Source organism: Aquila chrysaetos, chromosome 10 (assembly GCF_900496995.4).
Source record: "Aquila chrysaetos chrysaetos chromosome 10, bAquChr1.4, whole genome shotgun sequence".
NCBI lineage: Eukaryota > Metazoa > Chordata > Aves > Accipitriformes > Accipitridae > Aquila > Aquila chrysaetos.
In genome coordinates this window covers 11,967,067-11,981,397 of record NC_044013.1, presented here as the reverse complement: position 1 = coordinate 11,981,397, position 14,331 = coordinate 11,967,067, and the positions used below count along the sequence as shown (strand labels likewise).

At 60.4% G+C, this 14,331-nt stretch overlaps 1 protein-coding gene and 1 long non-coding RNA gene across 5 annotated transcripts in view; one reads left to right on the top strand and one right to left on the bottom strand.

Annotated features, from left to right (window-relative positions):
• LOC121233603 lies at positions 1 to 8,828 on the bottom strand. 3 transcript variants are annotated; one of them, XM_041126898.1, is made up of 2 exons: positions 8,195 to 8,828; positions 1 to 7,141 (listed from the first exon to the last, which is right to left on the bottom strand). In XM_041126898.1, exon 2 carries the CDS (start codon positions 2,714 to 2,716, stop codon positions 1,613 to 1,615), a length of 1,104 nt encoding a protein of 367 aa, XP_040982832.1. In that variant the 5' UTR covers positions 2,717 to 7,141; positions 8,195 to 8,828; the 3' UTR covers positions 1 to 1,612. The 3 variants fall into 3 exon arrangements, with proteins under 3 accessions (XP_040982832.1, XP_040982833.1, XP_040982834.1); XM_041126899.1 differs by having other exon boundaries at positions 1 to 6,387; XM_041126900.1 differs by having other exon boundaries at positions 1 to 5,689.
• The window catches only part of LOC121233604, a 26,046-nt gene continuing 19,051 nt past the window's right edge, over positions 7,337 to 14,331 (top strand). For both annotated transcript variants that reach the window (XR_005933445.1, XR_005933446.1), the window contains exons 1-2: positions 7,337 to 7,447; positions 11,015 to 11,055. This is a non-coding gene — a long non-coding RNA (uncharacterized LOC121233604). The remainder of the gene's footprint in view (positions 7,448 to 11,014; positions 11,056 to 14,331) is intronic.

Sequence of the window (14,331 nt, the reverse complement as noted above, 5' to 3'; positions counted from 1 at the left end):
TGTGTGTGTCTGCATCCCCAAGGGGAGGTGGCTGGTCAAAGGACACCCCAGGCAGGGTTTGGGGTGCTGCAAAGGCTGCTCCGACACCCCCACCCCCCCGCCTCCCCAGGGCAGGAGCCCTGAGCCCCCCAGCCCTCCCCGCGGTGCTGCTCCGGGGGCAGCCAGCAAGGGCACTGTGCTGGGGGGGCAACCAGTGGGGGGCGCTGTTTTAGGGGGGGCAACTTGAGGGGGGTGCTGTGCCCCCCATCCGGCGGGGAAGGCGCCCGGGGTGGGGGGAGAACAGCCCTGGCCCCCTCGCCCCGTGGGGACAGGCAGCGGGGTCCCCGGGCAGAGCGGGGTGCTAAGGGCGCAGCGTCCCTCCCGCCGCCGTCCCCTCCCGGGTGGCAGGAGGGACAGCCCGATCCCAGCCGTGCCCCCCCACCCCCGTTGCTGATCCCACAGAAACCAGCATCAGGAACGGAGGGGGGGGGCGGGAGGGGAGCTTGGGGTCTCGGCTGCCCCGTCCTGCTTCCCGGTGCCTGCGGGGGAACGGCGGGGCCGGGCTGGAGGCGGCTCCCAGCCGCTGCCGGGAAGAGGAAGAGGAGGGAGCGGGCGGCGCTGGAGGGCGTGCGAGGCCGGGGAATGAGGGGAAGCGGCTGGGAATCGGGGAATGAGGGGAGGTGGCTGGGATGCGGCTCCCAGCCCCTGCCCTGTCCTCCCCGCCACGGCCCGGGGACCCGCCTGCAAGGGCCTCATCCTGCCCCCCGAAACCCTGCTGCAGGCGCTGTTCCCGGCTCCTTCGCTCATCTTCCACCCGCCTTTGCTTCCCTTCCCCCGTTCAGGTTTATCTTGTCCCGGCAATGACAGCCCCGTCTCTTCTGTCTCCCTCTGCACGCAAGCCTTTCCCTGCTATTCCTGGCTTTCGGCACCACCCAACCTTTAAACCTGCAAACGGGCTGGGACCAGAGCCCGGTGCTGTCCTCAGCCTCACAGCCCCTGCTTTTGCATGTACAAGCCCCCAGCCCCTGTTGTGCCTCCCCTCCTCTACCCCATGGTGCTTTTGCTGGGTGCCAAGCAGGGCCTGCAGCCCATGCCTTCAGCAGCAGAGGGGCCAAAAAGCCAGGGCAGAGGACACGGCGGGTGCCCCGGTGCCACCCTGCCCCGGGCAGCTGCTGGCTGTCCCGTGCGAGCTGCCTGCGGTGAGCAGCACTCCGATCACGGCTCCCATCCTCTCCCCGCTGCCTTCCAGCCACCAGCGTCAAGGCACTTTGCTGGCATTAAATATTCAGTTCCCTTCTCCATCCCCTCCCTGCAAAGGAGTTCAGCATCGCAATGAAGCTGCTGGCCGGCTCGTGCCCTGTGCTGGCGGGATGTGTCTGGGAGGGTGCTGCGTGCCAGCCTCTTGCAGAAGCGGCTGGGAGCAGAGGAGAGCCACATCCCCCAGCACAAGGCCGAGCAATGGCCCTGGGGACCAGGGTCACCTTCCCCCCCGACTGCTCTCCTGTGCATCTGCCTGCTGTGACACGGGATTCAGCTCTCCCTGCATCTCTCTCCTAGGTTTGGATCTGGCCAGGAGCTGCTCCCTCTTCCCTACCCTCATTCACCTCCGCCCCTCAAGTACCAGCTGGCCTATTCACCAAGAAAAGTCGCCTATTGAGCTGGGATTAATAACCATTGGGCCCCAAACAAGGTCATGCAGGGGTGGGTGGGGGGGGTCCCTGCGTGCCGCAGTGGGAGTGGGCTGAGCGGTGGGTGGCTGTGCCCCCACCAAGATCCTGTGGGATGGCCTGCAGGCACGGGGAGCAAAGCTAGTGGGGGTCTGCAAGGGGAGAAATATTATTTGGGGGGGGTCAGCCCTGAGTGCTAGACAAATGCTGGGGCTTGGGGTCCCTTCTCTGGGGCAGAGCAGCAGCAAACTCTGACCCAGAGCCAAGGCTGGAGAGAGAACAGGGAGTGGGTGCCCGTGGATGGAGGGAGATGGGGTGTGAGCACCCCCAGCCTTGGGAGCCTGAGCTAGCACCCCGGGCTGCGACGGAGGGAAGCTGGTCAAGAGCCATAATCCCAGTATCCAACAGTGCAACTGGGAGCCCGGGGGTGTCAGTGCTGAACAGGGATGGAGGGAGGGCGGTGGGAAGAAGCAGCTGTTGCAGTGGAGCAGGGACCACCTCCTGCTGCCTGGGTGCACGGCGGGGCCAAGGGTGACAACGGCAGCAGGGGTGTTTTTCAGAGAGAAACAAATGTTATAGCTGGGCAAAGAGAAGTGAATTCTGGCTGAGGAGAGGCTGGAAAGCACCACGCCAGGTCCCATCACCGTGCTGTCTTCAAACCCATGGGAAAAAGCACCAGCCCAAGGGGTTCCTTTACTTTTTGCCTTCAGGTCCATTTTCAAGCTTCCCTCTGCGACTGCAAAGACCAGGAATGTGCTGTGCATGGTCAAAATGAGAGCCCGAAACCTGCTCATGGGCCCAAAGCATGTAGGGGACCAGGACACCAGGTCATGGGAACGTCCCCATGGGGCACGCCCCACGTACCCGCTTGCTGCGAGGCAGAAGTGCCCTGTTTGCAGCCGGGAAGGGAAACATCCAGGGCAGCACCAGGCTGGGGGGTCATAGCCGGGAAGATTTGGGACCCCCCACAAGGGCTGGGCGAACCCAAAGTGGGGCACGGCCGGATGAACCTCGTCCCAGCCCGGCGGCTCCGGCGAGCTCCGGGAGCAGAGGCGAGCCACCCCTGCCATTCCTGCAGCGTGGCATCATCGTTGCGCACGACGCCACTGGAATAATTGCCGCTGGGCTGGGTGCCAGAGCAGCGCCCGCCTTCAGCCCCCCCCCCGGCAGAGGAGATAACTCAATCTGCCCCCTCCTGCCTCCATGCACTGGGGCGGGGGGGGGCTGCCGAGCCTCCCCTTGCTCAGCCCAGGGGAACCCCCAGGCTGGGCTGAGTGGGGAGGGAGGTGAGGGGGGGCACTGGGGCAGCCTCGCAGTGCTCAAAGGCCACTACCTTGCATCCCCCTACCCTAATTTGAGTTGGCTGCTTGGCGAAGCCTGAGGGCTTCCCGCTGCAAAGGCCACCAGAGCATTTTAAGAGTGTGCTTTTGCCCAGCTTCCTTCCTGGGAATAAACCACATCCTGGTGATACTGAGTGTTAAAAAAAAAGCAGCTTTAACGGTCAGCGGCCAAAGCTGGGAGCTGGCAGAGCTGCAGCCTCCCCTCCCACCCCAGCTCAGCCAGTCCTGCCGGGGTTGAGGGCACACGACTTGCCGGAGCCCCGCGATGGGCCCGTTCCCGCTGCCGTTGCAAACCAGGATGCAATAAAACCCCATTTGGAGCCTGTGTGATGGTGGGGAAGGGCGGAGGGAATGGCTGGCTCGCGCCGGGTGGCTGCTGCGGGGTGGCAGACGCCTGCGTGTCAACCTGCAGGCAGCACGCGTGGCAGCCGTGCCGCGGAGGGAGGCGTGGGGCAACGCAGCAGCTGCCTGCAGCATGGAGTGGTGCGTTTGGGGGTCCGGGGCTCGGCACGTGGCTGCCCTGTCTCCCCATGCCCAGCAGCCCTTGCTCACCCAGGACTGGGAGGCACAGCCCTGGAAGAGCCGCAACCCAGGAAGAGGAGCTTGGCCCCCGCTGAGTGCCTCCCCCTGAGCACCGCCTGCAGCCTGGGGACAGAAAGGGACACTTGTCCCAAGCCATGCCCAGCAGTCACACCTCCACCGAGCAGCGAGAGTGCTTTGATCCTCCAGACTCACCATTGCCATGCAGCCTGGGAGGGTTTTGTCCTTGCCTGCTCAACCTAAAGCTCTTCCCAAAGTGTATTTTAATAATTAAACTGTTTTTTAGACTGAATGGGGCAAAGGAAGCACAGCCCGCGGGGCATCGCAGGTTACCCTCTTGTTGTCCCCAGCCCGTGGGCAGCTCTGGCACTGTCCCCAGCTCTGCCGAGCATGGTGCAGGCTGAAGCCACCGTCCCCACTGGCAGCCCGCTGCTGAGACAGCACGGAAACACTGTGGTAACGCCAAGTCCGGCATGGAAGTTTCTGGAAAACTACAGCAGATAAGTCACTGCAGCCCCTGCGCTCTCAACCCGAATGCTGACGGGTGGATTTTGCAGTGGGTTTTAGGCAGTTGGGGCTTTTTTGGAGGCAAGATGGAGCATGGAGCTGTGGGATGAGCGCGTTTGGTGGCAGCTTGCTGCCTCTGGGTTGGTAGAGCTCAGCTTCCCCCAGCAGCACCTCTGGGGCACATGGGGTGCAGGCTTGGGCTGCCAGGGGGTTTGGAGCCAGAGCCTGTACCCCATTGCCCTGTTCCCAGCCAGAGTTTGATATGGGGATTTTCTGTATCAGGCTGGGCAGGGGCACGGCCCCCCAGTGCTCCTGCCCTGCCAGCGCTTAAATCACCTCCGAGGAGGTCTGTGGGGAGAGGACAGCCTCTTGGTGCAGGCAGGGAGGACTCAGACGGTGACCGAGGAGGGACACGTTCCCATTCTGCACAAAAGAAAACCAGCATTTTTAGATACCAGCAGATGACCCTCAGAGAAAAAAGCATCTTTTTTATACCTATATCCAGCACCTCAGTTCCTCCCCAGCTGTGGAATGAGTCTGTCGGGGCTCAGCCTGGATGAGTGGGGCTGGCAGTCATGCCCGTCGGTCCCCAGGGAGCTCACACAGCAGCATGGTTCAGGTGTGAACCCAGATCAAAGCCCTTCCTGCAGGTGGAATGTGCTGGGTGCCCCATGTGTGACTTCTCCACTGTCTGATAAGGGGTTGAGCTGCAGAGCAGCCTGCCTCTGTGCTTAGGGAAAGGAAAGCCTCTCCCTCCCCCAGTTGCTCATTTTTGCCAGCCCCCTTGACCTAAGCATGTTTGCAGATTGCCGCCCCTCTGTCCACCGGGATGGAAATGTGGTCAAAGTTTATTAGAAGGGCGCCAGCCGCACATACACGTGTTTGTGTGTATATATAGGCAAAGCGTGACAGCACGACCTTTGTTTTCTTAGGAAGCCGCACTGAAAAGCAAGGCCAGGAGGGGAGGAAGCAAACAGGCAGGAAAGGGGGGGACCTGGTGGGTGTATTTTCAGCTGTGCTCTGCCTCCCTGCAGCGCGGGAAGGCGGCTGGGAAGGAGGGCACGGGGCAAATGGCTGCAGCAGGAGCCAGAGCCCAGAGATCGACACGGGGGCTCATCCTGCACACCCCGCCTCGGGGCGGCAAAACTGGTCACCATGTCCCACTGCAGCAACAGTGCCAGTCTGCGGGCAGCATCTCGGGGCCACGTCACCCAAAGCCCCTTTCAGGATCATTACGGGGCATTTCTCCTGCAGAGCACAGCCCAGGGGCTGTGCGTGCCCCATCCTGCTGGGATGCTCCTCTCCCCTGGCACAAGGGCATTTACCCCCTGGTGTTTTGCTTGTGCCAGAGGAAATCTGCCCACCAGGGCGCTTCCAGCAGGCACTGGGGCAGAGCGCGTGGCAATAGGGACCTTCAGCTGCCATGAACTGATTTTCTTCCTTGTGCCAGGCCAGGCTCTGGGCGAACTTGTCCCCTTCCAACATACCAGGGGCTGCTCCAAGGTCTGGGCTCTGCTCCTCTGTGTTAGGCAGGTGACATCCCCTGCGCTCACCTGTGGCTTGGTCCGCAGGGAGGAGGGATGCTGCTGAGCTGGCCACACCGGGGTGGTGTGCTTGGTGGTGGCCATCACTCAGAACCTGGCCATCGTGTCCCTCCTGTGGGGCAAGGAAGTGGCAGAAGCCTGGGTGTGCTCTGCTGCCGGTGCTGGCCACTCTTGTTCACATGCACGCACACACGCACTCTTCCTCCTTTGTGGCAGGCAAAGCAACGCCTTTTGTATCTGACAGGAGGCAGCTGTCTCCAGCCCAGCCACCACTTGCATGTGAAATCACAGTGTCCCCAGCACCTGATTTGCAGGGGATAGCCACTGCCTGTGCCCATTGCTTGGGCCACCAGGGTGCAAACAGCAGGGCAGAGTGTGGCAGTGCTGCTGTGATGGTACCTGGGGATGTGTGGGGCCGTGGGGTTTCTCTAGCAAGCCTGGGATGTCAAGGACATCATCCCCTGCTGTTGCCAAGGCGGCTGTGACAAAGGACACTGTGCAAGAGGACTGTCCTGGGACAGAGAAGAGGGGAACCAGACCCTGTCCTCCTGGCGGATGGCAGCCTCCCCAAACCCACTGCTAACCCCCTGTACCCCCAGGGATATGCCACAAGGAAGGAACCAGGGTGACTTCCAGGAGATCGTACCAGGGCCAAATCCTTGGACATCTCATGCTTGCAGCCACCAGTGCCCATTTTCCAGCCTCTCTGTTTCCAAAGAGCTTATCTGACCATTTGCATCCCATGGTTAGAGGTGCCACAGGCGTGTCCCCTCCATCAGCATCCTGCAGCAGTCCCACTGTCCCCGGAGGCTGTTATGGAGCCATGTGTGGAAGGACCCCAGGAACAATGATTGAGCCGAGAACAGCCAGAATTGGTCCTTTCCCAAAACTGCCCCCACTCTGTCTCACCACCACCCCCCCCAGCCGGTCACCACTGCACATGGCTCCCAGCCCCTTCCCAAAATAGCTGTAGGTCCTGGTCATGGCTGCAGCAGCCACAGATCCATTGTGGAGACCATGGGGCTGTGCCTTACATGGGGACAGAGCCTGGGAGCAGGGAGACCCTCAGTGCCCACCCTGCCTAGCCACAGGGACAAGGACCAGCTGGTGCCCAGGTGCAAGAGCGATGCCATGCTGCAAGGAGCCCAGCCAAGGCTCTCAGCAGGCACCGCCACAGCATCTCAGAGCCAGGGAAGTCAGCCGCAGTGACTTAGAGGCGAGAAAGGAAATTCAGACTCACTCCCCTGCAGCCCTTCCACCGGTTTCCTGGCTCCTCTCGATTTGCGTAACAGCCCCTGAGCTTCTCCCTGGGGCCAGCAGGCCCCCCCACAGCAACCAGGCCCCCCGCGGCCACCGCAAGATCCTGCGGTCAGCCCCAGCTCTCGTTCTTGCTCATGCAAACGGCCGCCTGCACGTGGGGACTTGCAAGCGCCTGCCCTTGGTCCCCAGCCAGGGCTTGTCCCCATCCCAAGTGCCGTGGGGGAGACTGCAAGCCCTGCCAGGGTGCATTGGGCTGCGTGGGTGCTCAGCCACACTCCAGCCAGCAATCAGGGTGGTCGCATCTCTGTAACAACAGGGGTGAGGAGAGGTGGCTCCGTGGGGGGGCTGTGACCGACGTCTTTGCTCAGACAAGGCCGGTGGCTTTGGCACAGAAGCGCTGCTCTGACATCCAAGTTCACCGGCGGTTCGCTGGGTGACTTCCCACGGTGCAAAGGTTGAGGCCCCTCGTGCATCCCAGCCAAGCCTGCTGCTTCCTCACCACTCCTGGGCCCCCACCAGGAGCAAAGAGCAAACCCAGGTGGGATGGCTAACCACCACGTACCTGTCACCGCTCAGCCCAGGAGGGAGCTTTTCTGCCTTCAAGGACATGGTATGGCTCTGGGACTGCAGCAGGGCTTTCGCCAAAATGCAGAGGGGGGCCAAGGCTGAGCTAGGGGCCGGGGGGGATGCAGGCAGGTCCTACTGCAGTGGGGCTGGCTGGGGACAGAGCAGGGCTGTGGCCGCTGCCTGGGGCCACCACTCCTGGCACTACCTAGTGACAAGGCAGCTGCAGGGACATCCCAGGTCAGGTTAGAGCCCCCCCAAAGCTGGTACCTAGGAAGAGGCTGAGTTGGGCTGCTGGTTCAGGGCCAAATTTCAAAGGGTTCGGGGGGGTCTGCCCGTGGGCACTGGGAGGAGAGCCTGTAGGTGCACATACAGCACCGGGCCTGGGGCAGCAGGGATAGGCAGTGCTGATCCCACCCCCTCAAGTGACCCTACAAGAACAGACAGGCCCCAGGGAGCAGCTCTACACTCACCCCATCCCCGCAAGCAGCCGGTGATACCAAGCTAGCCCCAACACCTCCACCAGCGGCCCCCACCACCCCAGCCTGCTCTGGCCTTTGCGCCACCAGCACAACACACCCAGCCCCACCCGGTAGACCCTACCGTAACAAACCAGCAGGTGCAAAGGAGGAAGGAAACAAGACGGTTAAAAAAAAAAAAAAAAAAAACAACCCAACCAAAAACCAACCAAACAAAAAAAAAAACCAGCCACCCCAGACCCGGCAAAACTGTGAGCAGGGTAAGCCGGGCTGCCACACATTTATTTTGGTGCAGGGGAGGGGGGAAGAAATACCTGCAGAGGGGGGAAGCTGGGGTCCTGAAGCCGCCGGTGCAGCGTGGTCCAGGGCTCCTCCCGGCGGCGGCTGCGGGCGGCGGCGCATCCCGGCCCCGCATCCCATCCCGGCCCCGCCGGCTGCCGGTGCGGGGGCCCGGCCGGGCTCTGCCGCACAAAGGGCTCCGCTTTTAAAGCCCACGGCCCGATTCCCCCAACCCCACAGGGCCCTGATTGGTCGGGCCGGGGCAGCGCTGCCGGTGGGGCACCCCCCCACGCCGGGGGGGGGGGGGGGGGAGAGAAGAATTAAAAAAAAAAAAAAATTAAAAAAAAAAAGGAAACAAAAAAGCAAACACCGGAGGGGAAAGTGCAAACCAACCCAAAGCACCGGAAAAACCAAGCCTTGGCAGGGCACCGCCGGGCACCCCCCCACGCTGCCTGCGGGGGGGCTCGCAGGGGGGCCCGTCTGTTGCGCAGGGGGACCGGGCGGGAAAGGCTGGAAACCGCAAACCTCCTGCGGAAAAAACTTGCTAATGCCGGGCCTGGAGAAGAGGGGATGGGCGGGTGTTCACGCGTGTTGCCGGCGACGCCCGGCTCCAGCCCCTCGCCTGCGCCCGGCCCCTCTCCAGTTGCTGGCCTTCACCCCGGGGCCGCCCCCCCCCCCCCCTCCTTTTTATCCTCTGGTTTTAGGGGTTTTTTTTTGGGGGGGGGGTGGGGTGTCCGGGGAGCTGTGTTTTTCCGGCTCGTCGGCAGGGGGTATGCTTGTACCGAATAATCCAGCCCTTTTGTCCAGGATGCTGGCCCCCATCCCCGTCCCCATCCCCGTCCCCCTCCTGCCGGCTCCTCGGGGCTGCGGGCAGGCAGGAGCGCTGCGAGCTGCCAGACCCCGGGGTCGGCGGGGAACCTGCCCTTGCCGATACCAGCACCGGCACGGAGGAGCTGAGCTGCTGCTGGGTCCCCCCCACGGGGTGATGGGCGAGCAGAGCAATCCGCTTCACCCCGTCCCACCCGTGGGAAGGTGCCTCCCACCCCGCCAGAGCTGCTACGAAGGGCACTGGGCAGGAGAGGGATGTTTTGGGGCTCGGTGGCCTGGATGGAGCACATTTAGCGTTTAGGGTGGCAGGATAGCCCTGTCTGCTGCAGAGAGACAGAGCACAGTCCTGGGCTGCACCAGGTACAGTCAGGGATGCTTGTACTGGTGCATCACACTTTTTCAGTAGCCGCATGTTTGGCCAAGGGTTATTTTGGCTTCACAGGCTCTGGGCACATTATTGACCCAGCTACAGAGAGGGAAACTGAGGCACAGGGAAAATTTTATGCAGAGAGAACCCAGGACAGCCCCAGGCCCCCGTTGCCATCCCTGTCCCCACCCTGGAGTGCCTCAGAGCAGAGCTGCACTTCTCACAGACCTCCAACACTGTGTTCCCTGCTTTAACCAACCTCTTACTGCTGAGCCGCCGGCACCAGCACACATCCAGTCCCCAGCAGTGCTGGCCACCAGCCTTGGCTCTCCAGGGATGAACCAAAGAGTTTTGCGGTGTTCATCCCAGCAGCAGGGTTGGGGCTATTTTTACCCCTCCTATCCCCTGGGTCTTGAGCTGCAACTGTGCAGAGAGGAAGAGCAGGGGTGGAAAACCAAATGGGTCTTTTCCATTGTCCAAAACCTTGCAAAATCCCACCCTGACGGGGAAAGTATCTGGCCCCATTGTGCTTCAGCCTGGGTACTTTAAAAAGTGTCCCAGGCTTGAGTCTGAGGTGTTCATGACCTGTTTTCTTTTAATAATTTCTGGGGTTTGCATGTGAAGCACCACCCCTTGGTGCCGGGTGCCTTCCAGCAGGAGCAAAGCTACAGGGGAAGCACCAAGAGGTGTCCACGTGCAGCCAGAAAGCATGTGCACACGCGTGTGTGTGTGTGCACATGTGCAGATGCATGCAGGGCAGAGGAACTCCGAGGCCCTGCTCAGGTAGGATGGATGCTCTGGGGATGGCCGCAGGAAGGGGAGGACTCGCTGGGGAAGTGAGGGGTCCCGGTGCAGGCAGGAGGGTGGGTGCCGCTGGGAACACCAATCCCAAGCCCCTCTTTTGCTTTGAATTTCTGCAGTGGCAGCGCTTGCACTGGGCTTTGTTCATGGGGCAGGGGGTGAATGCCTTGCCGGGGCCCCCGACCCATCCTCTTTGCTCTGCTGCTGAGTTCTACTCACCTCCCTGGGCCCTGGGCAGCAACGCGCCGGGATGGAGGGCCACGAGCTGTTCAGTAACGACTCCCCTTGTTAACTGGGCAGCCAAATTAACTCAATGACTCTTCTCTCGATACTGTGCTATATGGCTGTCGATATTGTGCTATGTGGCTGTCGTTTCATGTCCTCATGAAGAATTTCCCTGGGCAATGCCAACGGAGGTGGAGTTGGATTCTGTGGCCTCTTCCCCTCTCCGTGTGTCTTCTGTTGGACTCGTGGGTAGCTCTGCCTGAGCAGCTGGTATCGTCCAGGGGAGGGAAACCGAGAAACAGAAGCCAGGCTGTCACCAGCCAACCTGAGTGGAGCCTGCTCACCTACAAAAAAGCCCCAGATTTTAATTCAAAGCAGTGACCCAGGAGCCCTCCCCACTGCTTTTCCCCTCCAGCCCCTGTACTTGTTCCCAAAGCAGGGCTTATCCCCACGCTGCAAGGGATCTACGCTAAGGGCAAGCTGGCTCCTGCGGCTGCTGACAGAGGGACAGACCCATCCGTGGCGAGTCCACCTTGAAGATCAGCGGGTATTCAGAAAAAAACCATAAGGCCACATTGTACACAGGCTGTATCCAGGCTCTGTTTCTTTGATTTCTTTTTTTCTTTTCCTGTAGGGAACCTGACCCGGATCTGGATTTCTGCTGCTACTTTGCAGGTAGGTAAAGCCATAGAGGGATTTTGATCAGGCTGGTTTTTGGGGACAGGAATTAACCCTGGAGCTGAACTGTCTGGGTTAGCAGTGCTCGGGGCACCCCGTCAGACAGTGCTAATGATGACACAGCATCGCCTTCAAGACTCGTTAAAACTCAGACTTTAACGAGATCGCCATGTATATAAAACCACACAGCCCTGCCGCAGCGCCCATGTGTGAAACCAGACCTGCTCAGAAGCGCATCTGAAAACTCCCTTTGGTGGCTATGGCAGGTGTCCAGGCTGCCGGCACTGGCACAAGTGGGACAAGGCAAGCTGGGTAGCAGGAGTTTGAAGGGTCCTGAGCTCTGCTTGGGTAGGGATGGAGGCAGGGAAGGGCAGCACAATGCTTTGGGATGCCCTGTCCATCCCTGGGACTCACCTCACTGCTTAAACCCTTCCGAGGATGATGAACGTCACTGCCCAGCCCAGGCCACGCACATGAGGTTCACCCTCATCCGTGCATGGCCCAAAATGGGCTGGAGCCTGAAGGAGAGGGATGCCACCAAACCCAGCTGCCTTTTCTCTCCTGAAGATAAATCTCCCACAATAGCCCAGGCAACGAGGAGAAAACAAACACAAATACTGAGCAGGGAAAGTTTGGCTGGAGCTGGCTAGAGCATCCTGGCAAAGCAAACGCTCCCGCTAGCGTTTGTTCCAGCTTTCGTGCGAAGACCCCTTTTTTATTAAACGGGGTCCTGACAAGTTTGCTTTGCCGCCCATCGGAGCATCCCTGGGGGGCCAGGCTGGCTGCAGGAGGGAGATGCGGAGCCAGAAAGGCCTGACCCCACCCAGGACCTTAGTGCTTCTTTCAGCAAGAAGTGTAAGAGCATCGCGACCCTTGGTGACATTGAGGGACTATTTGTCATCAGGAAAAATGCACGTGATGTCACTGGCAGGAGGCAGGAGGAGAGCCAAAAGCTGCAGAAAAGCAAGAGGCAGCCAGTCCCGTGCTCGCCGGCGAGCAGGCAGGGAGGCGTGACTGAGTGCAGGCAGGACTCCAGCCTCCCAGCACGGAGCGCTGCCTGCGCTCGGGCTCCTGCCTTCGCTGCTCTCGTGCAGCTTGGGCGTGTGTGGGGTAAGGCTCTGCCTGCATGCAGCGACACGCGCGCACGTGCACCACCTCCATCGGGACGCCGTGGGTGAATTCAGCAGTCTGGCTGCTTATCTTCATCCAGCCAAGAGCGGGAACTACACCAGAGCCGGTTTGGCCATGGGAACGCAGTGACCCAGCGAGGAGCTGGGGCTGGCATCGTGTTTGGGACAGACTCCTCTGTAATACCAGCTGGGCTCTTCCTCTGCCTGCAGTGACATCTTCCCAAGGACCCCAACTTTGCAGTTATTGCACTGATGGAGAGGGATTCCTCCCCTTCAGCACACCGCAGCCGGGCAGCTGGGCTGGGCAGCCCTGGCTTGCAGCAAATTTGAGTCAAGCATTCAAAGCTGAAATGGGTCTTTTGAAATCCTCTCAAAGCAATGGGGGAAGGAGTCAGATCTGTTCAGGGCTCTTCAGCCAGACCCTGGGCCAGTGCCCAAGTCCACCCACGGTTCTGAGGGATTACAAGGCTGAGGCAGCCAGGAAATCAGTTTGGAGAAGGTCTTTCACGTCCCATGCACTCCTGGGACTGGGTTCAAGCCAGCCATGATGAAAATTCAATAGGAAAGGGTTGGCTTGAAGTTTGGGGTGGGAGACAAGCAAGGTGACGCTCCGTCCGGGAGCTGGGAGCCCAGCAGAGAGCCTGACCACCAGCCCTGGACATGCTCATCCCTACTGTATCACCTCTAGGATGAGCTCTCTTCTCGGCTCTCGTTGTCCTAACAGCTGTCTCACGGATCACTTAGGAGCAAGTGTGTGTGAAGCGCGCGTCGTGTCATATGTGCGCATCCAGGTCTGGACACTAGGTCTGGTCTCTGCTCCTGCTTCTTCCCCGGCATCGCTCACCTCCTGTTGTTTTTGAAGCAGCCTGTCTAGATGAGGCCCCTCGCCAGCCTCTCCGTAACATGCACACGTGTTCCTGTGCCTTCAGCAGCTTCTCCTGGGCTTTCCTCCTGCTCTGTTTAATTAGGCACTGAGGGAGAGGGACAGTAACCAACAATTAGGTGAGCTGGAGAAGTGCCCTGGTTTTCTGGTCTCACTGCTCTGAGCACCTTGGGAACCACTTTCTCCTGAGACAGGAGGAGGAAAGGGAGGGAGCCAAAGCTCTCAGAAAGATGGAGTGAAGCAGTGTCAGCTGGGAAAAGCAGGCAGTGGGTTAAATTGTGCAGGCACAGTGGGATGAGGCAGGTTAACTCCCTGGGAAGGAGTGAGCCTGTGGGGTTTGCTCCTGGTTGTGAATCGGTGGGGCTATGGGACCGTCGTTGGACAGCATCACCTCACCTGGATGGAGGAACATCCTCTCGCAACTTCGATACCCCAGGAAGCGCTCAGGAGCGACAGGCCAGCGCAGCTGCCCGAGCTTGGGTCAGTGGCATCCCTGGGGAGGGATTACCTCTACCACTGACTGTGTGCCTGGCCCAGTTGGAAACAGCCCCAAGCAGCCTCTGCTTCTCTTTCTGTTGCCAACTCAAGGCCTTGGAGCTAATCTCCAACATTGCCAAGAGATCAGGTCTTGGCCCTGCTGGTAATGGTGTGATCCCAAAACATTTTGGGAACAGAGAACTTTAGATGCTGAGCCAGACACTGAGCTCCTGGAGAAGACAAGGTGGAGCAAGGGACAAGAGGTCTGACCGCATCCAGGTGAGGCTGGAGGCTGCAATTCAGCCGGTGAAGGTGGTGATTGGGTGGGTGGTAGGCAGAGGTGACCACGACCCAAAGCGACCTAGAAATGCAATGGGAGCCAGCCGAATTGCAGCAATCCAAGCCTTGGGAGCATCCCTCTGCTCTCCTTGCTGGCTGGGACCTACCTGAGAGGTGCTGCACGAGCCCCACGAATGGGCTGCTGCAGAGGAGGAGGATGCTTGGGCACAGCCCAGTTAAGAGGGACGACTGGAGCCCTGGTACCTGCATCCCACTGGAAGTCTAAGGCGATTGGAGACTTTCTTGGTCCTGGCCTCTCTAAAAGGTTCAGCGTTGGCCTTGCCAAGGCCAGAGCTGTCTCTATGTCTGGCCAAGAAATTCCTGCCAAGACATTATTTGGCCAAAGTCCTGGAGGCAGGATAAATCAGTCTGGATTTGCAAACCCCAGGCAAGCGGCTGTGCGTGTGCTCAGACACGCACCCCTAGGAGAGGCCATTCCTTATC